The following is a 25859-nucleotide window of genomic DNA, read 5'->3' as shown; positions in this document are numbered from 1 at the left end:
CTTCAGGAAGTATGATTGTGACGTCATACTATTCAAAAATTCTAAAAAGTTAGAACTCTGGATACTATTATATCCAGGTATCATCATAAAGGGGGGGAGGGGGCATGATGACCAGGCTGACTCAATATATTATACTGGTCACGAAAAATGTGTCACGCGCTCTAATCACACTACTAGTGACTGCTCGGCACCTCTGGGGGATGCCGCAGATGACATCACTTCTGTGACTTCATCTGCTGCAGGAATTCCCAAGGATGTTTCTCATCAAAAAAGTCAGCAAAAATGCGACCCCCCCATTAAAATATTCACAGCTCACTACTGGACACAACCTGGTGACATGGTACCACATACCTCCTGCAATGTTCAGAGGATGTTTAGTATAAGTTACTTCATGCCTTAGTAATGGCAGCAACTATTAGGTAGTGGGTCATAATGAAAACGGTAGTAATAGCTGGGAGGTACAGAGGTCATGAAATATAAACAATGTGATATTTCATCTGATATTAAGCTAGTTTCTTCAGGAGCTTTAAAATGATAAGTTTTAATTTATTCTGGCATTTTCCTTCTTTTCAGAACCTAAATTATCTGTATCTACACACATGTGTTTTATATATAAATATAATAAATCATTGCTGAAATCATTGTGATTGCATCACCTAAGTACATTTTTACATAACATAACTCATATTATTTTATTTACAGGTACTTATTGCATTTTTTCCTATGGTTTCGACTGCTGGTTCCTTAAACTATACTTTACCTCACACTCATTGTCTATATAACTTATTTTCTATATATATATATATATATATATATATATATATATATAGTTAATAATAGGTTGTAGTGATAAAACAGAAATTCTTAAAAAGAACAAACTTAATAATAATATATGATAATGGATTAGATAAGTGTATGGGTAGGAGTACTGACCTGACAAGTGTAGCTATAATGGAAAAAATTAAGTGTCTGAAAAATAAGATTACCTAAAAAATTATATAAATAAAATTAAATGAATATATAAATGGTACTTAATGCTGTAGGTTCTAAGATTTTAACTATGCCATCAAGGGTTGGCAGCCAAAACCATAGGAAACACAGCAATAAGTAAGGCCTCTGGTTCTGTTATGATGTATACATGGCAGACAAAAAAAGCGAGCAAACGTATACATCATAGCTGACCCGACAGAGATGAAAAAGAAATAAAAAAACAAAACTAAAAGCAAAAAATAAAGTAAAATGCAATATTAAGCTAAAATTAAAACCAATTGGTTCCAGTTAAAGAAAAAAATTAATGAATAGTAAACAGCCCTACCTGAATTTTAACAAAGAAAGCAAATAGTCAGGATACGACAACTTACTGCTAAACTGAGTGAAGCGAACATAACAGGGCTGTAATGTAGACCAAAGTAATTTTTAGCTTAATTTTGTATTTTACTTTTTTGGTTTTGTTATTTCTTTTTGGTCTCTGTCAGGTCAGCTATGATATACTGTATACATTTGCTTGCTTTTTATGTCAGCCACATATACATCATAACAAAAACAGAGGCCTTGTGTATTGCTGTTTCCTTTGGTTTTGGCTGCTGGCCCTTGATGACGTAGCTAAAATCTTAGGATCTACAGCATTAAGTACCATTTATATATTTTTATTTAATTTTATTTATATAATTTTTTTTTAGGTAATTGTTTTTATTTTTCAGGCACTTAATTTTTTCCATGATGAGGACTCTTTTGATTAACATTTGGCCTTTGAATGGAAAATTGTTCCCCACCCCTATTCTAGGTGATGTGTATAGGAAAAAAAATTGATAATTGCTGGATTTTTATTTATTCAGTTTTATTGAAATTTTGGATGGCTTAACAAATCTTTCTAAAAGAGGCAAATATAATGTTTCATGAAAATCCATCCTGTGGAAGTTGAGTTGTTTGATGAGGACATTGGACTTGGTGTAAACAGTAGGCACATTTTTTGTATATGCAAATGCACCTAGAAGGATCTTGTTGGGCTTCCAACTAATTCAGTTGCTCAGTGTGGTATTTTATTGGCTATCTCAGGAGGAGACCAGGGACTATGACTGTATAGGTTATACATTTATGATTATATATAATTTTTAAAAAAAAATTCTCTGTATCATTTCATAATCTTAGTGATATAGATCTCATAAGAAACATTTATATTAATATTTCTCTTTTTTTTTTTTTTTTATTGTTTCAGAACACCACATGACAAACAGTCGTGGATGCAGGTAAGAAAAATATAAATTTATTTGGTATCTTTTAGTAATGTAAATAATAAAAAAAAAAAAAAGTAATCCATATGTTGATGCTTCTAAAATTATCCTGATAATAACTGCACAGGGATGAATTGACCAAATTTTAAATACATATATTTTCAATTGTTAACATTTCTCTTGAATTTTTTTTTTTACCTGGTCAGTAATAGTAACTAGTTTGTAATATTAACCTATTATAGACAAACAAACAAACAAAAGAAAAAATCCCCACCATTCATAATGGTAACAATTATTTTTGAAAAATACTTTTTTAACTGCTATTTCACTATTTGTTTTTTCCCCCCATCAAACAGGTGAAGAAAAGCATTGGTATTTTTTATTTATTTATTTCTTTTTCCTAATTTATAACATTATATTATTACATATGTCGTTTTCCAGTTTTTAAAATACAAACTTTCTGAATTAACAATATAGGTTAAAAGCCACCATTAGGTGATTGTGGCTCTGCTTATATTTACCACAGAGAACAAAAATGCAAAATACTGTTTCTTTAAATTGTTCACATCCCAATAATTGGTGACGAAATGCACGTTATATTTTGCATGTTTTGCAAATGTGTTGCATGTTTGTGTTTATTACTTCTAATAAAAATTTATCTTTTAATTTCAGTGTTTGGTTTTGTAAGTAGCATCAAAGACTAAATCGATTTGGCCTTTGTTCATGTTATTCTATGGCCAGTTTGCCTGTCTTGCTGGATGAAAAATTTGAGTTCCTAGAGGGAAGATGGGAAGGACCTGTGCCCAAGGCAATCTAATGGGCACAGTGTGGGGGGAAAAAAAAAATCCATAATTTTTTTTTGCATCTGTTATGGAGAAACAGTGGTAGTAATCACTATATTATGACTAGATTATGGCCATGCAGCAGTATGCACAGAGACATCTCAGTTGATGAGCATCAAACCTCCATGTTATTTAGTATAAGTTATGTTGTGTCAAGCTGTTTCTCATTGCAGTCATCTAAGTAGCATTGCACATGAGTGTATTGATCATGTTGCAGATATCTGCTAAATGGGCTATTTCTATCATTTGCAAAAAGTTGTAGGGAATTGCTTCCACCTCTTAATCTTCCATGATAAGTCTTCTTCCAGTAGTTGCTTTATTGTTATTCCTGCAGTTGGAGGTTTCTGGCTAGATAACTCCCATTAGAATTTTGTGAATCCTGTTCACAGAAGAAGCACATAGGACAGAATCTTAAATCTACATAATTATCACAACTGGCAGAGTAAAACCAAGATGCACAACCCTCCAAAATGCATCCAGACACCCCTGTTTTCTTAGACCATTGGACTTTCCTGGATAAACAAGTGACTCAGACCAATATATAAAGAAGGTGTATAAGCCGCACAAGTTGGTTATTGTCATCATGGCATGTAGAGTCAATCAGACCAATTTCAAGAGGGAACTTATTGTCAGATGCCAAATTGCTGGCAGCCTACACTATCCAAAGTTGACCATTAGTTATGTTATCACGAAGTGGAAGTGTGACAGTACTGCTACCATTCAGCAGCACAGAAAGACAGTAGACAGAACTCCACAGCCTCAGTTTTCATGGGAAAGCAGCAGCTCATAACACAAACATGCCAACTGCAACCAGCAGTTTCTCATTGAATAGTGAAACTTATGCCATAAATGGTACATAGAGTGGAAATCAGTTCTCTGGAGTGATGAATCTTGCTATGCACATTACGATCAGGTGGGTGGGTGAGTGAGTAGAATGTCTGCTGCCAGTCCATTGTGCCAACAATGAAGTTCAGAGGAAATTTGGTTATGATGTGGAACTATTTCCCATTACCCAGGATGTCTTGTAATTCCACAGGGAGCCACATACACCATCTACCTTAGAATTTGGATAATTCCATTTTCCATTTGATATGGCAGTTCTTTGCTACAGACCCATGTCTGTTTCACAGACCCTTCTGTGAACAGGATACTGTCCCATGCCATACTAGTGCTTTTTGAGATTGATTCATGGACATGATTATACAAAAGTTGACTATCCAAGGACCAGTCTCCATTTGAACTATATGGAAACACTTATGGGATGAACTGGAACTTTGGTTGAGTGCTGACTAATGTGTTCAACATTTGTAGCCCAACTAGTCTCTGTTCTTCAGGAGGAGTTGAGAATTGTAGCGACTGTAGTCTAACATTCATTGGAGGAAAGCCTAACTAGGAAGATGGAGTGTCATGGTAGTTAGGTTAGGTTAGGTTAGGTTAGGTCTTTGACTGCTATGACACAGCCTCTTGAAGAGTAGTGAGTAGCAATGAGGGTGATGTGTCTGGATACTTTTTTTTTTTTTTTTTTTGGAGGATATGTGTATGTCATGAGGTTCTAGTGGCAATTTCCAATTATGTTAGGAACTGATCTTCTGTGTGGTCTGTATGTGATGTGTACTTATTTTCAGATGATGCATATCTGTGAGCATGGCCTCTGCACAGTACTGACCAAGCTTTTAGAGGATATCTCGTTGGCCATATTTACCCACATGTGCATACACTATGGGGCATCACCACATTTTAGTTAGCAAGTGTACACATTCTATTTTTAAATACTAATAAGGAGTAGACACATGGGACATGAAGCTTAGCAAAGACATTCACAAACCTGAATCCTAGAGACATCTACCTATTGGATCACTGAAAAGGCATTGTTATATGTCTAAGGTGGATTTGTAGCAGTGAGAGATGTTGCAGTAGAAAAGATTGCCAGAATTTGAGCAAGTGTATACTTTTCTTTTGTACCACATCAGTGCATTTATGTGTAGTTAAAAGTGGTCATGTTGATTATTTACTATAATAAGAAATCAAAAATACTAATAAAACACAATTACGAACGTCTTCTAACATGATGTATCTGTTATGGAATATTTCTCACTTCCCATAACATGCAATTTTAAATTGTGACCATTAATTCCAGGGGCTCACATCTAGTGAGTATGGGCTTGGCACACCCAGGATCCTGAGCTAGATATCATCATTCTTTTTCTTGGTGATTTCCTTCTACTTCTCTCTCTCTCTCTCTCTCTCTCTCTCTCTCTCTCTCTCTCTCTCTCTCTCTCTCTCTCTCTCTCTCTCTCTCTCTCTCTCTCAAATGTTTTTTGGCTGGTGCAGCATAAGCCTCAGGCTTCCTTGCACCATATGGCTAATAATAATAAGCTGCTATTGCAGTGGAATACCACCATAACCCATATATGCTGCATTTAAAGACTGATGTTGATTACACATCTTTGATTCTGATTTGTCTGTTGATGACACAAACAATAGCATGATATAGGATAGTATTTAATTTTTAATTGCCCTATATTGTGTGTGTGTGTGTGTGTGTGTGTGTGTGTGTGTGTGTGTGTGTGTGTGTGTGTGTGTGTGTGTGTGTGCATACATATAATTTTCTTGTATAGTTCAGTTTACTGATCAATTTGCATAAGCAGCAAAAAGGATAATTTTGTTTTGTTGCAGGCATTAGCAAAAACAGTCCATGACTTGGCTCAGAGAAAAAGCTCTCTTAAAGTTGGTGAACAAGGAACTGCAGTAAGAAAATTTTTGAAAAATATAATAAAATCTATTAATTTTAAAACTGTAGGTTCCAAAATAGTTTTGGAATATATATTTTTGCTTTGAAAAAATGAACTTGTGAAATGGTATAATTCATTTATCTACCACTAACAGCTACAGTGGCTAAAGTTATTAATTTTCATTGTAATAGTTACTGTGCAATAAATCTGGAATTCTAATTCTCTTTAAATAAGGGTTGCTGAGACAAAATATAGAAGTATCAAATGAGAAAGGAAGAGGGAGTGTTGTACGGTTGAAGCTCTATATAACGACCCCCAGGGGAATGAGAAAAACGGTCGTTATATTGGAAGGACGTTATATCGATTGTTCATAAAATCAGCAATAAAACAAGTAAAAGCTTGAACATTTAATGTAATTCTGTTAATACAATATAGTATAATCTTATTTATATTTACTACAGCATTAAACAAGGAAATTATGATTTAAATTTTGCATTGATTGTAGATTGCAGTAAGGTTACAATTAAACTGTAAATTTCACTATGTAGGCTACATACCTATCAAGACCTAACGAGAATTGTTTCATACTTTAAAATAATCCATCAAAACACGCTGTTTCAATGGTAGAGCATGTTTTAAAAGAGAATTATGAAGGTGCACTATAGCAGTTATTTCATTTTCACAGTTAGACAGCACTTGAAAAAAATCAATGTACAAGTTCTAATCCTTGATGAGCAGCTTTCACTGAAACTTCTTGTTCAACCACAGTAGGTTCCTCATCTTCATCACTACAAATTTCAGAAAGTTTAGGTGATGATGCACATGCTCAAATATTTCTTCCCTATTATTGGACAGTTCTTTGCAAACAATAAAGGAAGAAGCATGCAAAACTTCATGCATTGCATCATTCAAGGCAGTGAATCCAACATCTTTGAAGCAGTTGGCAATCACTTTTTCATCAACTTCAGCCCATGCTGAAACATAAATACATTGCCTGCAGGATGTCAATTTCAATTTTGCTTTCAAGACATAGCACAATTTTTTTTAAAAGCATTCTTTAGTAGTTTTTCTTATAGCACTGAATTATGCCTTGATCAAGTGGCTGAAGAACTGGCGTCATATTTGGTGGTAGGTACTCGACAGTGATTGCACAAGAGTCATTTACTTGACAATGAAGGGTGCAGTTATCCACAAACAGCAAAATTTTTCTATTCTTCTCACTTATCGTGCGATCTAAATCTTTGATCCATTCTTTGTAGATTTGTGATGTCATCCATGCATTTTGGTTTGCTTGATATATAGTTGGTAATGTCTTCAAGCCTTAAAAGCATCAAGACTTCTGGGCTTTCCCAATGATTAAAAGAGGAAGCTTCTCTGGTGCCAGACAAGTTTGCTGCTAGAACTGTAATCTGTTGTTTGGCCTTTTTTCCACCACTACATTTCTTGTCTTTAAATGTAAGTGTTTTGTCTGGTAGCAGTTTGAAAAATAGTCCAGTTTCATCAGCATTTGAAGATGTCTTTGTGGTTGTATGTCAAGCAAAACATTTTTTAAACAATTTTCCTTCCATTCCTTTGTAGTGTCAATGTTCACGGCTGAACTTTTGGCACACACTTTTTTGAAAGATAGCCCATGACAAGTCTCAAATTTTTGGAACCATCCATCTGAACTTTTAAGATCTTCAATATCCATTTGATGCACAAATGATTCAGCCTTAGCTTTTAAAAGATCTACAGGAATGTGTTTTGTGGAAATCATCATTAGCCATTCCAAAAGGATCTTTTCAAGATCCAAATACGTTGCCTTTCATTCCCAAATCCTACCCAGTGCAGCAGATTTCACTAAACTTTCAATCTTTTTTTTGATCTTTCAAGATAGTGAACAGAGTTCTCTTATCATTGCCGAACTGTGTGGCAATGTCGGTCTTAGAATGCACACCATTATCTACAGCGTGCAAAATCCAAATCTGCGATTGACAAAGCTATCTGCTTCCTTGGAGCCATACCAATAAACATACACTGTAATGAAATTAATTTCTAGCCAATGTTCATTTCATTGCTGTATTGCGAGAAAAGAGTGGGAAATCTTATCAAATGATTTCTCAGTCAGGCTACAAGCTCATCAATTACTTCAATATATTTGAAGCATTATGTAATTTTTAAATGCAAATATTCTAATAAAAATGTAAAAATTCAGATTAAGAGGTAGAAATTTATGGTTGTTACAGAGAAATCCTTTTATTTCAATGTCATTATACTGAATGTAAAATAGCATTAGGTTAATGAATAATTGGCTTGGACCAACCACATAAGATGTTATAACATTTTGGGACATTAAAAGGAGGGTTGCTGTAAAGAGCTTCGACTGTATTACACAGACTCTGTACCCTTGTTGGAAATCGTAATCTCTGTTTTGCACATTATGCTATAATGTGCAAAACAGAGATTGTGAAGTGTGTAATGAACTGTGCAGTATACATACATGAATGAATAATCGAAATCAGTGCAAATTGGTTTCGTCCAGTTCCTGATGATGGAAGAAGTTTTATATCCAGGTGAAATTTTTAACTACATGAAAGTTGTTTACAGGGAACATTTTCTGAAGCAAGCAACTGTTATAAGTGGCTCACACAATACAAGACACGGGCTCTTGACTTGCCTTGTATCTTCCATTACCTAAATGCATATGTCATTAGTGATAGAATCTCTGTGTAATGCTTCATGAAATAATAAAAGTGATGAATACCAACATTGGTATTAGTGTACACCATAATGCATGACCAATTGCATTATTAGAAGGTGTGTTCAATGTGGGTGTCTAAATAATCATAGATAATAAGAATGTATTCATATGTCTGTGCTTGCAACATCTCTTAAGCATTAAAAGCAGGAAGGTGCTATCATCCTGTAGTACTAGCTTCCTTAGATTTATATAAGCTGCAAACAAATATGTGATTGCTTGCAAACATTATTGCTTGCCACTGCCAACAAAGATTAGTTCTGTACTGTATAGTTTTATGTACATTTTTCTTTGATCACTAAAAACTTTTAGAATTTCTGCAATATGGTGTTACAATAAGGGTGGAAACACTATTGTCACTTCACGAGACTTCACTCGTATACATATCTAAAATAAAATGTGGGGGAGCATTATTTTATTGCTCGGAGACGCAGTGTTCTAATTGGCTGTATTCACAAGATAACACGTCGGGCTTCAAGGCCGAATGACATTGTCAGGAACTCAGATTTTTCTGTTCGAACAGAAATTTCATTAGGCGTGACCATGTGACGAGGAAAATGGAGGAAATGCAAATAGAAAATTAAAGTAAATAATCTGTTTTCAGTGCACAAGTAAGAATATCCGAAAACAAATAACAACAACATCAAGGACGTTGCTCCTGTGCCTATTCTGAAGTACCCTCCACTTCGACCAGCTACTCGGCATACTCACCGCAAATGTCCAGTCACAGGGATGCTCAAAAATGGCCAAAGGAGGAAAATAGACCAACAGAATTACAAATTGAGAGGACAAACAAGTTGATCATTTCAATTTGAACAACTCATACATAACGATTTCTTACAAGTTCAATTTTTAGGGTTGAGAAGAAGTTTTGTTGTTATTAAATTTCATTAAAAATTTTTGTTTCGTATTTTGACAGAATAAGTCCTTATTCAAAATTAAACTTGCAGTATTTTAACTTTCCTTAAACATATAACTAATTTTTCCTTAGCGCTGATTGAATTTCGAAACTGGGTATTTTGTCCTTGAATGTCATCCTTAATTGGATTATATAGGAAATTAAATTCTTCTTTATTCATCCATAAGTACATCCTAAAACGATTTTCATCTTCTTCAAGTCCTGCAGTAAATGATGGAATTCGCCTTTTTCCAGTTGATGTCGTGTATCCATTGCGCACTCTTTTGTTTTCTCTGCTATAAGAGGAATGCATGCATTTTCTAAATCTTCTTCAAAATCTGAAGAGGAGGATGAACTGTGGCAATTCATTTCGCTTCAGCTTTCCTCAAAGAGAATGACATGTATACAATGTTACAGGTTGCCAGACGTACCCCTTTTGGAAGTATAATAAAATTTCCAAGATACCCCTTTTTTAACATTTGAAATGGGGAATTTGAAAAAAGCAGAAATCATAAAACAACCTGTTGAGATTATTATTTAGGAAGAAAGAAAGAATTAACTGATGATAAAGTTGTTGAAATGCACCCCTAAAGACTCAAAAAGCAACATTCTATCCTATTTACAAAGGGGGTTACAGAATATTTATATTATGCTTATTTTGTAACCTTTTACATTCTACTTGACTTTTTTATTTCGTTGTAATGGTTTAAAGCTCAGGCAACAAATTTTTTATTTAAAATTCCCAATATCAATATCGATTTGCTGTATGAAGAATATGTTCTGTTGAAATCATTCCGTAGAAATATTGAGACAAAAGACCTCAAAAATACCACAGATGTTTGGATAAAAATTTTAAATGCATATAAAGTATGTAAAACAGAAAAAAATATTAATTTTGTCTTTGCTTTTCTTCACTCAAATGCAATGAGAGAGCGAGTATTTAGCTCAATGTTTAACGCGTGGAAAAAGGATAGAAATAAGAATGCTGAAGGAGAACTGTTGCAGAAAACCAATCCCAAAATGTCATGCAAAGAATTTTATGCATGTGCACTAAAAAATGAAAAACTGTTAAAGAAATTTTGATCAAATGTGAAAAGTATTGCTAGGTAAATATTTTCTTTTTGATAAAATTAATCAGGTTTATTGAATATGTATTGTAAACAATTATGTAAAACATTTGATATTAATATTTATAAAAAGTTTCCTTTAGTGTTTAACTCTTGCAATAAAATTTTCCAAATTAAACAAATTAAAGCATGGGCTATAATTTGCAATTTTATTAAAATTGCACTCATTTTGCATTCCTCGAACTTGTAAAAATCAACAAAATATAGAAATAAAATGGTTGTTATTAAAATTGTTCGGTTTTCTTAAGATATAATGCGAGTACCCCTAAACGAGGAATGAATACCCCAAACATTGTGTACCTCAAGATACTTTTTAATCTGGCCAACCTATGTTACAATTTCTTCTCTGACTGACGTCGCAGTTTACACTAAACAGGGACCACAGAGTACTACTTTATGACGAGATTCACGTGACGTGATAGTGTGTTCCTGCCCTAAGTGTTCAGTACTACTGTGAAACATTTTTGGTAGGTAATAAAGACAAAGCATCCATCATATTGACTACTGGTGTTACATCACTGGATGAGAATGTTCCTCTACCCCTAATATGCACATGGGGGAAGGGAGGGAATTATGAACATACACTGTGCTGCTACTTTATTAGGTACACCTACCTAGTAGCATGTTGAGCCTCCTTTAGCCTTCAAAACAGCCTGAATTCATCTAGGCATGGATTGAACAAGATGCTGAAAACGTGCAGGAATGGAGTACCATGCAGATGTGTGTCACGCAGTTCCTTGAGATTCGACGGAGGTGTAGGCCTGCAGCGAACAGCCCTTTCCAGCTTATCCCAAAGATGTTCAATAGGATTAGATCCACGGACTGAGCGGGTCACTGCAGCAAAGAGTCATTGTCATGTTCCTGGAACCATTCCATAGTGATTCGGGCTTTGTGCACTGGCGCATTATCGTGCTGGAAGTAACCATCTGACTGAGGATAAACTGTCAACATGAATGGATGAACTTAGTCAGCAACGATGTTTAGGTAAGATGTGGCATTCAGATGTGAATCTATGGGTATCAATAGACTCAACGTGTGCCAAGAAAACATTCCCCACACAATAACACTGCCCCCACCACCTTGCACAGTAGTCGTCAGACATGACAGGTCCATGGATTCATGTTTCCCCAAATTCTGAGCCTTCCATCAAACATGATGCACCAGGGACTTCACTTTGTCAGACCAAGCAACTGCTTTCCAATCCTCGATAGTCCAGTGCTGGTGTTACTGTGCCCACAGGAGGCGTGCTCTCTTTTTCTTGATAACAAAGGTACACAATGTGGCCGTTGGCTGTTGTAGCCCATTCGCAACAAAGTGCGACTAGTGGTCCGTTGCGATATTTTGTTCTGCACACCAAGGTTGTATTCTGACGTGATATGTGACATTGTGGCCCGTCTGTTTACTTGCACAATTCTAGCCATCCTCCTCTGACCTCTCATCAACAAGCAATTTTCTTCCACAGGAGTGCCGTTGAGAGGATGTTTTCTGTTCGTTGCACCATTCTCGATACAATCTTGAAGCTGTGGTGCATGAAAAGTTCAGGAGAACTGCCGTTTCAGAGATGCTTTGTCCATCACATCTTGCACCTACTACCATGCCACGTTCAAAGTCCGTTAGATTGCTCCTTTTCCCTCATTCTTGCTACAGTTTGTATGCTTAACTGATACTAGAAAGGTTGTTCTGCTGCATTTATATCCACAACTGTTGTCATTTGACTTGCAACGTTCTGGGACAAACCATTTGTGTGCACAGCAGGGGTGTACCTAATAAAGTGGCAGCACAGTGTATATCTTCACAGACATTCATCTGTTTTATTTAGCTTTCATGAATATATTTTAAAGATTTTGTTTTTCACAAATAGTGGTGATTTTTGAAACAAATTGAGTTACTTTAAAACTAAAGGAAGAAGGTAAAAAAAAAAAGTCAACTTCATAACAGTTTTATCTAAATGTTTATAATATTATGTTTGTAATTAATACTCTAAGTCTCATTATGAATTATTTGATGAACATAGTATCAAATGTTTTTTTATATTTTATGAACTTCACCCCATTAATCCGTATAGTTTGAACTTGTAGTTTTGAAAGAAAAACTTGCGGAAATTAAAATTGATAAGATCGCCTTTAGAAAATTATGCACTTTTCCATTTGTTGGTGAAATTAAAATTGAAGGTATTATGTTTTTATATAATTCAATTTTTAATTCTACTTTTATTTTATTTAGTCTCCTGGAACTCCTGATCTTGGAGTGAAAGCACCTACATTTATTAAACCAGAAAGTGTTACTAATTGCATGGCCTGTGGCCATCAGTTTAGCACATTTACTTTCAAGAGAAAGCATCACTGTCATGCCTGTGGAATTGTAAGTTTATATGATTCCTAAGATTTGTTTATAAAAATAGTTTTATCACATATGTAATATACATGCAAAGTGGAAGACAACAGATTTTTTTTTTTCAATGAACTAATTTAATAAGTTTTTTTTTTTCCCCCCTTCTTTTATAAGAACTGGAAATGAAATGATAGTGATTAAATGGCTATAGAAAGTACTGATTGTAATAAACTTGAATTACCTAGTAGCTATAGTAGGGGGGAAAAAAAACAGCATTTGTTATGTAATAGTGCTGTTTTTACAGTGCTACAGAATTAACAATAGCTATTGTTAATAGCTGTGTTATTAATTAATATGCAAGCAAGATAGTGATGATTTTGGACAGAAGTGTAGAATTTTTTTCCTGGACTTATCCCACATAGTATATGGTCACTGTTGGTGCATTTTGGCCATAGTAACCCTTATGCCAAAAATACCAACAACAATATATAGTCACTGTGAGCTGAAATATCTGTCCATCAGAATGCTAATTCCTAATATCAAAGGAACATGACATGAGCAGAATTAAATAAAAACTGCATTCAACCTTTTCTTAATGGGATTCTGCCTCTTGCTCAGAATAATCACCTGAGACGACATAAATTCAAATTGAGGAAAGACAGATGTAGGATAGATGTGCGGAAATTTGCCTTTAGCCAGCAGGTAGTTGGTTGATGGAAACAGACTTCCATCCCTTGTTGTGGAAGTTGATAGGCTCAGCTGGACAGGTATTTCGAACGAATGGAGGCGTGAAATGGGAGTTGTTTTTTTTTTTTTTTTTGCTGATGCTGCATAAGCTTGCTTTCTTGCATCATATGCCTCTGCTAATGCTAATTGACAGCTTTTGCATATGACAAAAAAGCCATTTCATCACGGCTTTTTTGTCATATGCAGAAATCTCTACACAGACAAGTAATGCTAATCTATCCCTTTGTATATAACTTTAATGGCAAACTAAAGTTTAGTTTGCATCTATCATATAAGTGCTAATGATACATTAGCTCTACTTGTATGTTAGTTATGTTTTCTGATTTTGAAGGACTTTTACTCTAGACCTGGACTTCTCAAATGGCAGCCTGCAGGCCCCTTCCAGCCTCCCAGGTTGTTTGAACTGGCCCACCCATTAGTAGCTGAAGAGTATGGAAATTGTGGAAAAAATCAGAAAAAGTTTAATAGATATGAATTCATTTTCATAAGAAGTTATTTTGAATTTGTTACCAAACTGAAAACGGATAAGTTACTATAGTTACTGATATTACCACTAGAGCATCGCACCTCTCTGTCATGATGAAAGTCACTTCCTGAGAGCTGATACCTACATGGTTGCATTGCCAACCATTTTATAATTCAATATAAGCCATTTTATAATTCAATATAAATGTTTGAAATCCAACCAGAGTAGCTCTTTTTTAAAAAAAAAAAAAAAAAATTCGTTTTAGAAATCCTGAATTTGTCATTTACATGGTAGGTTTTTAAAACTTAATTGTTCATATAAATGAAACACGAGGAATTACACCCTTTTTTTTAAATTTTTTTTTTTATATCACATGGTGACATTGTGCTCTATCAAGCCGTGACTGAGTTTGTGCAAACTGTGTTTATAATTGTTTTATTTACGAATTTTACACAAAGTGTCCAATTTAATTACCTCTTATTCTTTTTTTATTCACTTTTAGCCAAAAATATCTTTCTGCAAACAAAAAAGTTTACAGTGAAAACCGTCAATTTAAAACAGAATGGACAAGTGACTTTTGTTTCATACTACTTAATAATAATTTATCCATGTTTTCAATCTGTAATGAAGTCCTGTCAGTTGTTAAAGTATGTGATACTTTAACAACTGACAGGACTAGATTTCCCTTACTTAGGATGTAAGTAAGGCAAATTTCCATGCATCTGAAAAGACATTGAGACCAAGCATAACAATTTTCATGTAAAATTTTCTCAGCACTCAAAATGCAGAAAAAATAAGCTAGATAACTTAAACACCATACAGGCAGGCTAATGTAATATTGTATGGACCTTCTGCATCACAGAAAAAATGTATGGGGGATTCTATCTAAGAAAAAGCTACCCATCACTCACGTTGAGGTAGTGAAACAGAGTTCGTGCAAACTGCGTTTGCATATTAGAAATGGTAAAAGTATTAGAGGAGGAAGGAAAATTTAAAGTTTCAGAAGATTCATTTAACAAATGATATGGCTACACAATGCTGTGAACTTGCAAACAATGAAGCCGATCAACTGCTTGCTGAACTGTCTACATGCAAATGCTCTTCTTTAGCCATTGCACAGATGCTCTTCTTTAGCCATTGCACAGATGCAGCCCAGCTTGCAGTTTTTGTGTGATTCTTTAATGGTAATGTATTTGTTGAAGATTTGTTGGGGCTAATAGCTCTACATGGATGGACAACAGGAGAAGTAATCTGTAATGAAGCTTTAAAATTATATACTTCCAAAGAACTTCAAACTAAAGATTTGCTTTTCATTACAACATATGGGGCTCCGGCATGATAGATGAAAGCAGTGGGCTTGTTGGCAGGCTTAAATAAACAAAACACAATCTTATCACTGTATTATACATACTACAACACTGTGTTCAAAACTGAGTGGGGACTTTCTCCTGACTGAAATGACCAAATTAGTGCAGATTTTGATTGCAGAAAATTAACTGTCACACAGGCAGCTAAAAGTTTTAAAAAAATGTTGATGCTGAGTTTTCTCACCTGGTTGCTTACAACAAGGTGAGGTGGTTAAGCAAGGGAAGAATGCTGAAAAGGATGTGGGATTTATGAAGTGAAATTGAGTTTTTTGCAGCAGATTGAAGACTGTGATAAAACTAAATATTTTTCTGACATTTTGAGAAATGCCCACCATCTTTCTAATGTAGCATTTTTGGTAGATATTTTTTTTTTACATTAATGATCTAAATATTTGTTGCCAAGGACAGATAAAAATATCAGTGAACTCTGAGTTTTTATCTTAAGTTTCAAAAAGAAACTTGAGCTTTTCATTCAAGGTGTAAAAATTAATGAATTTGTAATCTGTAATGAAGTAATCTGTAATGAAGCTTTAAAATTATATACTTCCAAAGAACTTCAAACTAAAGATTTGCTTTTCATTACAACATATGGGGCTCCGGCATGATAGATGAAAGCAGTGGGCTTGTTGGCAGGCTTAAATAAAACTGAAAAGTGAGTTTGATCATAGATTCAAAAATTTGGAAGGCAAACAGTGTGCTATGATTTGCTGCCAATCCTCTATCAGTAGAAATCACATTTGAATGGATACAGGAAATAAAAGAATGGTTTTAAGTAGATGAGGCCCAGTTTAAAATGGAAATGTGTGAATTTACAACAAAACCAAGGGTTACTGAATTATTTATGTCTACTCACTACACAATTTTGGATAGAGCTGCACACCAACAATGAATATCCTGAAACCACAATGGTGGCTATAAAAATTCTAACAATGTTTGGATCAACCTGGATTTGTGAAAGGGCTTTTAGCTCATTAACATTCATCAAGTCAAGATACAGGAGCTCGCTTACTGATGAAAATACAGAACACCTGCAAATCGCACACACAAGCTCAACAGTAGAGGTTAGTGGCTCTTTATGTAATTTAATTGAGAAGCCTGACTCTAGACTTATTATATGGAGTTACCCATCTTCCCCTTGTGGTATCTTTCATGTTGTTGAAACCTATCACAACTAGGTTGCCATTTTACTGAGAGTGCCTTCTTAACCACTGATGATAAACCCTGAAATTGTTTATATGGGTAATGCAACTCACTGAAAATAGTGTGTGTATTTTTCTTTATGAAAGTGTAGAACTCATGATTTGCTTCACAATGTTTGTATACATCTATATTTTTGCAAATTTCAGTTTGTTGTTATAGTATATACAAAAATGATGCCTTAGCACTACTTGTGTGATAGAAATGGCTGATGTAACATATTTTGGCTAATCACAGGGACATAGTGCTTGATCTATAGTAGTAATTTTCTTTTGGTATCATGTGCAAACTAATGTTCCTGCTTATCTTTGCTATGACCTTGCCACGGTAAAGGTAAGCACATTATTCAATTTGTTATACTGACCGAAAAAATACCCAGTTAGCTAGGAAATACCTAGGTGATGTTGTCTTGTTTTGTATACTTCAGTTACCTTGATGTTCTTGTGGATTTAATAACACACTGGTTGTTTAATTGCTTTCAGACTTTTCGTTAGACAGTCTGCAACCAAGAATGGAACTTTAATGATTATTAATTACGAATCTGTTATACTGAACATGTTTTACTGGTTGTTAGATATTTCTAGCATATTTTCCAAGTCAGTAGTTCAGGAATGCTTTGTGATCTGTAATTATCTAATTGGCAGTTTTAATGCTCATACTATTTGATGATACCCTTGCAGCTTCTGTATGTTTTCTATAGCTATGTATTAGCATTAGTAGAGGCTTATGATGCAAGAAAGCAAGCTTATGCAGCATCAGCCAAAAAAAAACCCACACACTTCCATTTCACCCCTCCGTTCATTCGAAATACCTGTCCAGCTGAGCCTTAAATTTATTTAGGCTATCAACTTCCACAACAAGGGATGGAAGTCTGTTCCACCAACCAACTACCCGCTGGCTAAAGGCAAATTTCTGCACATCTATCTTACATCTGTCTTTCCTCAATCTGAATTTATGCCCTCTCATGTGATTATTCTGAGCAAGAGGAAGAATCCCATTGGCATTGAGCATGCTCAAACCATTCAAGGCTTTATACACCTCTATCAGATCACCTCGCCAGTGCCTAGTCTCCAGACACTGTAATTTGCAAAACTTAAGCCTTTCTTCGTAAGAGCAACCCTTTGTTCCATTTACTAATCTTGTTGCCCTTCTCTGTACCCGTTCCAGCAGCTCTACATCCTTCTTGAAATGAGGCCTCCAGACCTGTATACAGTACTCAACATGTGGCCTTACCATTGCCTTATACAAGGGAATAATCACCTCCTTATCCCTGCTAGAAAAATTCCTGTATATCATTGACAAGACACCATGAGCTACTCTTGCAGCTCGTCTGCACTGCTCAGAGAACTTCATATCTGCCTGCACAATTACCCCCAGGTCCTTTTCATTCTCCACCACTGTCAGTGTAGTACCACGGAGTTGATACGTTGCTCTGGGGTTACTGTTTCCCATATGTAGTACTTTGACAAATGTAATGTTAAACTCCATTTGCCACCTCTCAGCCCATCTGCTCAATCTTTCCAGATCCTGTTTCAGCAGCATAGCGTCAGTAGTGTCCTTAACAGCCCTGCCAACCTTTGTATCGTCTGCAAACTTGGACATTAAGCTTGATATACCATCATCAATATCATTTATAAATACAGAAAACAATGGACCCAACACTGAACCCTGAGGGACTCCACTAATAACATTAGTCCACGATGAGCAGTGTCCATTGATTGCCACTCTGTCTTCTCCCCCTCAACCATCCCTTTATCCAAAGCAGAAATTTGCCTCCAATGCCACACTGCTCCAATTTGTGCAGCAGTCTTCCATGTGCAACAGTATCAAAAGCCTTTCTAAGATCCAAATATATAATATCAAAGTTATTCCCTGCATCCAGTTCTTTTGTGACTGCATCATAGTATCCAATCAAATTGGTCAGGCAAGACTTTCCCTTAACAAAACCATGCTGTGTGTGAGCTATAACTGAGTTTCTGTTTTAGGTTTGTGAGAAGCCTGAACTTTCTAAGAATATCTGACAGTAATCAACCACAAATCCCAGAGGAAAGATTATAGAAGTTATAGTAAATGATAATATTAGTTTATTAATTTTTGTTATTGGGTTTTTAGGAGCATTAGCAGCTAAGGCCATATTGCTCTGGGATATGTGGTGGTCATTCCCTGACCTTTCCGCATCCTCTGTATGACGGAGGATGCAGGTGGTGACAGGCTCGAACCCCGGTCTAATCAAGAAGCGTATGCTGCTCCTTCCCACCTGGCTGCGGAGGAGCCTAGTTTATTAATCAACCCACTTTTATTCTTAAGCCAAAAATATTGTCTTCTGTTGTTTGTGCATCTGCAGTCTATTTTGAGTGGTCTTCTTCCTTTGAATGATCACCCCCCCCCCTCTGAATCTAAGTTAGAAATGTAATCAAGTAGACTGAACTCCAGTCAAATGTCCTTGAAGGAATTTTAGTTCTTTCTGATTTTAGATCTTTTAGAAAGACAGTTTTTCTCCTTAAGGAAAAAACCATTATTGTAACATTTAATATAGAATTTATTTGTACTAGTCTTTCACTGTTATTAGTTATTTCAATTTTATGTATCTTCTTATTTAAAAAAACAATTTAAGTTGGTTTTTTTTGTAAATTTGTCTTTTATATATATATATATATATATATATATATATATATATAATATTAAGGGTAATATAAAGAACCATTAGAATAAGCAAATCAATCCAATAATAATACCATCAGGGACCTAAGAAAACGCAAAAAAAAAAAAAAAAAAATTTATCGCTTTTTACCGACAATCTAGATGACTTCAACTGGGGCCAACCACCCAGAATGAAGACAAAAAACGACAAGAGGTTCTCTGTTTCTGTGATGATCAATATATGCTAAGTAATTTAAATCTAAACCAAATATAAACCAGTATAGGCCGAATGTAAATCGAATATAAATAAATCGAAAGAAGATAATAAAAGTTAAGAAAATTTAGAAATATTAGAATCAAAGGTAAGAATTCAGCTCAGGTAATTCAGCTCAGGATCCTACTATAGGAACGGGTTTGCGACCCCGGACATACCCGAGCCACAACTTATATCTTGTAATGTCTTTAAACTGTCCTACACTCTTTATTTTTATTTCTCCGAAATTATTAGGGCAATCCGAGGACGTAGGAGAAACTATTTCTTATCTATACTACTATTTTTCGCCTCTGTGGAGTTCAGGTTCTATTATTCCTACTCCTTTAGTTTTTCTTCTTACTATCTGCATGTTTCTCTATGCGTTAATTTAATTATTTATTTTTACCGTATCCATCACATAGGGGGCACCACATTATTTTGACAACTATTACATTATGTGCTAGATACGGTCAATATGTAGTATGTATTATATATTTAATCTTATTTTAATCATTAAATTACGTTCTCTGTCGGGTCAACGATGATTAATATATGCTTACTTTTATATTTTACTTATATTTCTTACCTTTGATTCTAATATTTCTAAATTTTCTTAACTTTTATTATCTTCTTTCGATTTATTTATATTCGATTTACATTCGGCCTATACTGGTTTATATTTGGTTTAGATTTAAATTACTTAGCATATATTGATCATCACAGAAACAAAGAACCTCTTGTCGTTTTTTGTCTTCATTCTGGGTGGTTGGCCCCAGTTGAAGTCATCTAGAGTGTCGGTAAAAAGCGATAATTTTTTTTTTTTTTTTTTGCGTTTTCTTAGGTTCCTGATGGTATTATTATTGGATTGATTTGCTTATTCTAATGGTTCTCTATATTACCCTTAATATTATAGACATTATGGGTGTATTGCATGATTGCTTGCAACTGCATTGACTCATAAATATTATTTACATATTAGTTAGTTATTGTCGTTTTAACTTTCTTTCTTTACTTTTTTATCAATAATTATATATATATATATAATAATATAATATATAAAAGATTGTATTAAAGAGTAAAAACAGAAAACATCAGAGAGTTAAATAAACTGGATATGATTTAGCATATCTGATTACCTGATTTAGCATCAATATTTATTTTGCTGACATCAGATTTCATTATTTATTAATATTTCATATTTTATCCCCGTTTCGGAGTTCTGTGTTTAGTAAATTTTTCCCGCCTTTATCTGATGTAGGCTATCGTAACTTTCTTTTAACGTTTTCATGTAATTTTTTAAGCTTTCCGGAGTTTCGAACTGCCATCTTTACTTTTATTTATCATATTAATTAAAATATACATATATATATATATATATATATATATATATATATAAAATAATTTAATATTTAATTTTATATCATATATTTATATATAAATATAAAAATATCATTCCAGGTGGCATGTACAAAGTGTCTCTCTCATAAGGTGCCTCTTGTGTATGATGGGAATAAAGTAGGACGGGTATGTGCAAAATGTTACAATGTCCTGTCTAGGAGTCCTGGAGATAAAGTAGACTTGAGTGATGAAAGTACGAAAAGCAGAGACAGCCCTATACGGCGACATGGAGTTTTAGATGTATGTGTATTTTTAGAGGGGGGGGTGTTATTATTAATGTTTTATTGTTATATTAGTAATGGCAAATATAATATAATGGTGGGTTTATTTGGCTAATGCCAAATAAACCCACCACCACTTTTCCATATCATCTGTACATCCCCTCTAATAGTCTAGTTCTTCCTTGAATTTATTCAAAACTACCTACTTTTACAACACCAGATGGAAGCTTGTTCCAATATTTAACTACCCACTGGCTGAAGGCAAATTTCCATGCATCTGTCCTGCAACTATCTTCAATTTGAATTTGTTCCTTTGTATGTAGTCTGAGCAAGAGGAAGGATGCCATCAGCATTGAGAATACTCAGTCCATTCAAAGCCTTAAATGTCTCAATCGGATCTCCCTGCAGGTGCCTAGTCTTGAGATGCTGCAGGGAGGTCTGACTGAGAATAAATCTGAGCAATGAGAATAAAAGGATGTTCTTACCAAATCTTTCTTGGTAGGAACATCCTTTTATTCTCATTGTTCTTCTCAAGATGTGGCCTAATCATTGCCTCTTATCATTTCTGCGCCGAATTGCAGACACTTTCACATTCAACCTCTTATCGTTTCTGGGCAGAATTGCAGACACTTTCACATTCAACCCTAACTCGTGACTTTTTCAACAATGACCTGTACTTGTTGAGTAAATTTGCAGATCTCTTAATCTTAGTGTCATTCGTTCCAACGTGTACAACATATCAACTTTTTCCCCTAGCAGACATACCCTGGTCCTGTTCCACCTATCCTTCTTGCATAGTATATTCACCTTTGATAAAATTCCCTTTTTATAAAATAAAATAAAATACTTAAAAGAAGCTTTCGACACTGTGTGTGTTCATCAGCTAATATTTTGAAACTAAATGCACAAGGCATATGGTATGGGTTGAGATTAACTATATAATATTGGTGTAAATATACCATAGTTTACCCATAAATTTAACTACATAAGTAGTGTAATGGCATAGTTTGATTATATCTCATATTATACCTTTACAACAAGATACCAGATATTGCACTACTTCGAATAAATAATGCTTCTCTAGTAGAGGAGATTACTGTTATTTACTACTTATGTAATTAAATTTATGGGTAAACTATGGTGTATTTACACCAATATTATATAGTTAATCTCAGCCCATAACATATTATGCCTTGTGCATTTATTCTTCAAAATATTATCATTATCTTCACCATTTGGCATCTCTCATATTGTGGAATTAACTTCGCAACCGTGATAGCATGTCTGCATTATCAGGAGGTACCTGCCTGCCCACTGATGAGTGAGCCAACAAGCTCCAAAATGCATCTGGGTGGTGGTGGTGCCTACTGAGAATAAATAACAGTAGTCTCCTCTACTAGAGAAGCGTTATTTATTCAAAGTAGTGCAATACCTGGTATCTCATTGTGAAGGTAGTCACAATATGAGATATAATGTGCTTCTGACATTTGAGAATTGTGGCCAGGATGATGGCCAACATGAGATATCCTACCCAACCAGGTTACTGCCCCATAACAGCTAACTAAACAGTACAAGTTGTCACATGGATCTTCTCTGTAATTGGCATAACATAAACTTCATAGATATATTAGTTTAGTGAAGTAATTTTAATTACATTGAATTCGAACAAAAATCATGCCTCAGAGCAGCAAAGCAAAGGGCTCAAGCTAGTAGGAGTGCCTGAGGAGGGGGGAGCAGTTATCCTTCGAATCACGGCCTTATGGGATGTATGGCTTGTTTGATGTTTGCAGAGCTTTCAGGAATGGGACATGATATTGCCAAAGCTAAGGTGTATGCATGCGCGTGTGTGTTCGACTCGATGTGAGGATATTAGGCACCAGCTCAGCATTGTTATGGCCTTTTATGACAGCTTGAAAAACAGAGTGGATACCCTCGAAGGAATTAAATTGGGGTCCAAGCTTTCAGCTGCCCACATTTAATGCCAGAGCCTGCACTTGATCAAGCAACATTCAAGACAGAATGTGCTGGTCCCATAGCAGCTAGTTGTCCATTACTCTACTCTACTGTCAGGGAAACCGGAAATATATTGTGCAAAAAGGATAGGTGAAATAAGACCAATGTGTGTCAGCCAGGAGCAAAAGTTGATGACGTAGAGCAGATATACTTTAAGGGCACAAAAGGTGATATTGTACATGTTAGCATCAATGACATTAAGAGTAGGAGTTCTGAGGACTTACTAAGTACAGGTCAATATTGAAAAAAAAGTTGCGAGTTAGGGTTAAATTTAAGTGTCTGCAATTCTGCTCAGACACTATAGAAGGGAGTATATGATGAGAGCCTTGTCAATCAGTTTGGCCCACCCTGAAGAGATTGTGCAAGACTCATGGGATAGAATTTTTCTGTGTGGTTTGTGCTTGTTAACAGGGGAGACTGCTTCTAGGGATGGGATACCCTTAAATAGAAAGGGTGCAAGAATATTTGCTGATACTATTGAGGTAATGTTGTGTGGGTCAGAAAACTACTAGCTTGGGAGGATACACAGACTAAATAGATTAACAATTGCCACAGGCAGAGGTGAAAGTGATTCTTGCAATGCAAGAATCACTTTCACCTGTGCTGCTTCTATTGGAATGAGCAGCAAGCTTGAAAGCAAGGTATTGGGATTCCAAGAACTGCTGGGAGGCATCATGAAACAAGTACATACATGGGTTGTTAGGGTAACTAAGAGTAAGAACAGGTGCACGTATGCCTGCATGTACAAATGCTAGGGATATAGTAAATAAATTTGAATTTAAAGGGCTGATAAAAGTACTTAAGGCTTTGAACAGATTGAGCTAGCTCAATTCTGATGGGATTTTCCTCTTGCTCAGACCACACATGTGAGGGGGCTGAAATTGAGGGATGATGGTTGCAGAATAGATGTGGCAAAGTTTGTCTTCAGCCAACAGATGGTTGATTGTTGGAACCAACTTTCATGTGCTATTGTGGAAGTTGATAGTTTATATAAATTTAAGGAAAGATAAACTATTGGAAGGAATCAATAGGTGAAATGGGAGATATTATTTTATTTTTTTGGCTGATGCTGTGTAAGCTTGTTTTCTTGCATCATTTGGAGTGCTAATGCTATTTAATGTACTCAATAGATTTTTGTCTTAAATAATTTTTTTCCTTCTAGGTACAACCAACAGACCCAGCTGTAGTCAATGGGTATTTACAGTTAAAGGCCCGAAGCAGATTTTGGGTTCGGCGCTGGTTCGCTCTACATGATGACTTTGTTTTATATTCATTTAATTCTGATGGGGTAAGTAAAACAATCATAAATTCATTTATTTTAACTAATTTAATTGGAGAGTTGAGCTAATGTTTCAGTACTGCTCTATATAAGATACTGGAGCCAATTTAATTGTTTTGAATAGTATATACATCATTATTGCACACATCAAATTGTGTGCAACTCTGATGTGGATGATATATTTCTCTGGTAGTTTTTTTTTTCCATCATAGTTTTAAAATGTGAACATAAATTATATGTGAATAGTTTATTTTTACATTTGGCTTGTTTTGAATATGTGAAGGTTATCCTGGATTTTAATGAAATGTGCTGTATTATTAAAATATTATTGATATATGTTTACCCCTACCCTGCGTGCTAAGCGAATCTTGAGGCCAGATGATCTTCCCTGCGACTTCTACTGTGATTGCATTAGAGAGATAAGATTTTCCCTTTGACTCAGACATTTTTTTTTTTTTCTTCCATTATTCTAATATATAATAAGAGTATTCTTTCTTAAAGCATAAGGAAGAAGTTTACAGAAAGGAAAGTAACCTTTCTTAACTTTTCTGTTTACTAACCTTCTTTTTTACTTGCTTGGTCACTTGGTGGCACTACTCCTGCCTCCCTGTGGCGGGGCTGAACCTGGGTGAAAAGACACCACCCAGGAGTTTAAAATGGACCAGACTAACAACACAAGATTGGAGAAAGTTAACTCCAATAAATCTGATGAATTGCAGAACATGTCTCAGGCTAAGAGAATGAAAATCAACAGCTCTCAGCCTACTGTTCCTTTCTTTTTGGTGATACATTTCGTTATCAACCCAACCCCTCGGGAAATTATCCCCATTCTTAGTCCAGAAGACTATAGAGTCCATGGTTGGATCACCAAAAATGATAAAACAATTACAATCAGGTGATCTCTTAGTAGAAACCTCGCTAAGTCATCAATCTGAGAAATTATTAAAAATCAAGACCTTTCCGGGACTAACATTTGAAGTTACTCCACATAATTCCTCGAATATATCAAAAAGTGTTATTATTGAATGGAACCTTTTGACTGTTTCAGAGGAAGAGTTACTGCATGAGCGAACAGAACATGTGATACATGTCAGAAGGATAATGATGAAGAAAGATGGCATTCTCACTCCAACCCGATCAGTTATTTTCACCTTTAACAATCCTTCTCTTCCCCATTCAGTTAAAGCAGGATATTGAAATTGCAGAATCCAGCCATATATACCGAATCCAATAAGCTGTTACAACTGTCAGTGATATGGACACTCTCAGGCGACATGTCGCAGTGATCCCTTCTGTGCACTCTGTGGATTGAAAGAACACAATCAAGCAAACTGCACCTCCTCTACACCACTCTGTCATGGAAATCACCCTGCTTTTTTC

At 35.1% G+C, this 25859-nt stretch overlaps 1 protein-coding gene across 4 annotated transcripts in view; it reads left to right on the top strand.

Moving 5' to 3' along the window:
* The window catches only part of LOC150088917 (FYVE, RhoGEF and PH domain-containing protein 2-like), a 227575-nt gene that overhangs the window by 173399 nt on the left and 28317 nt on the right, over window positions 1–25859 (top strand). For all 4 annotated transcript variants that reach the window (XM_090369721.1, XM_090369723.1, XM_090369722.1 and 1 more), the window contains 4 exons: window positions 5750–5821; window positions 12791–12928; window positions 21027–21206; window positions 24363–24488. In XM_090369721.1, coding sequence (XP_090225847.1) covers window positions 5750–5821; window positions 12791–12928; window positions 21027–21206; window positions 24363–24488 — 516 coding nt within the window. The remainder of the gene's footprint in view (window positions 1–5749; window positions 5822–12790; window positions 12929–21026; window positions 21207–24362; window positions 24489–25859) is intronic.

Source organism: Mastigoproctus giganteus, chromosome 3 (assembly GCF_048544385.1).
Source record: "Mastigoproctus giganteus isolate SK-2022 chromosome 3, ASM4854438v1, whole genome shotgun sequence".
NCBI lineage: Eukaryota > Metazoa > Arthropoda > Arachnida > Uropygi > Thelyphonidae > Mastigoproctus > Mastigoproctus giganteus.
The sequence above is the reverse complement of the archived record's forward strand: the minus strand, read 5'-3'. Positions and strand labels throughout refer to the sequence as shown.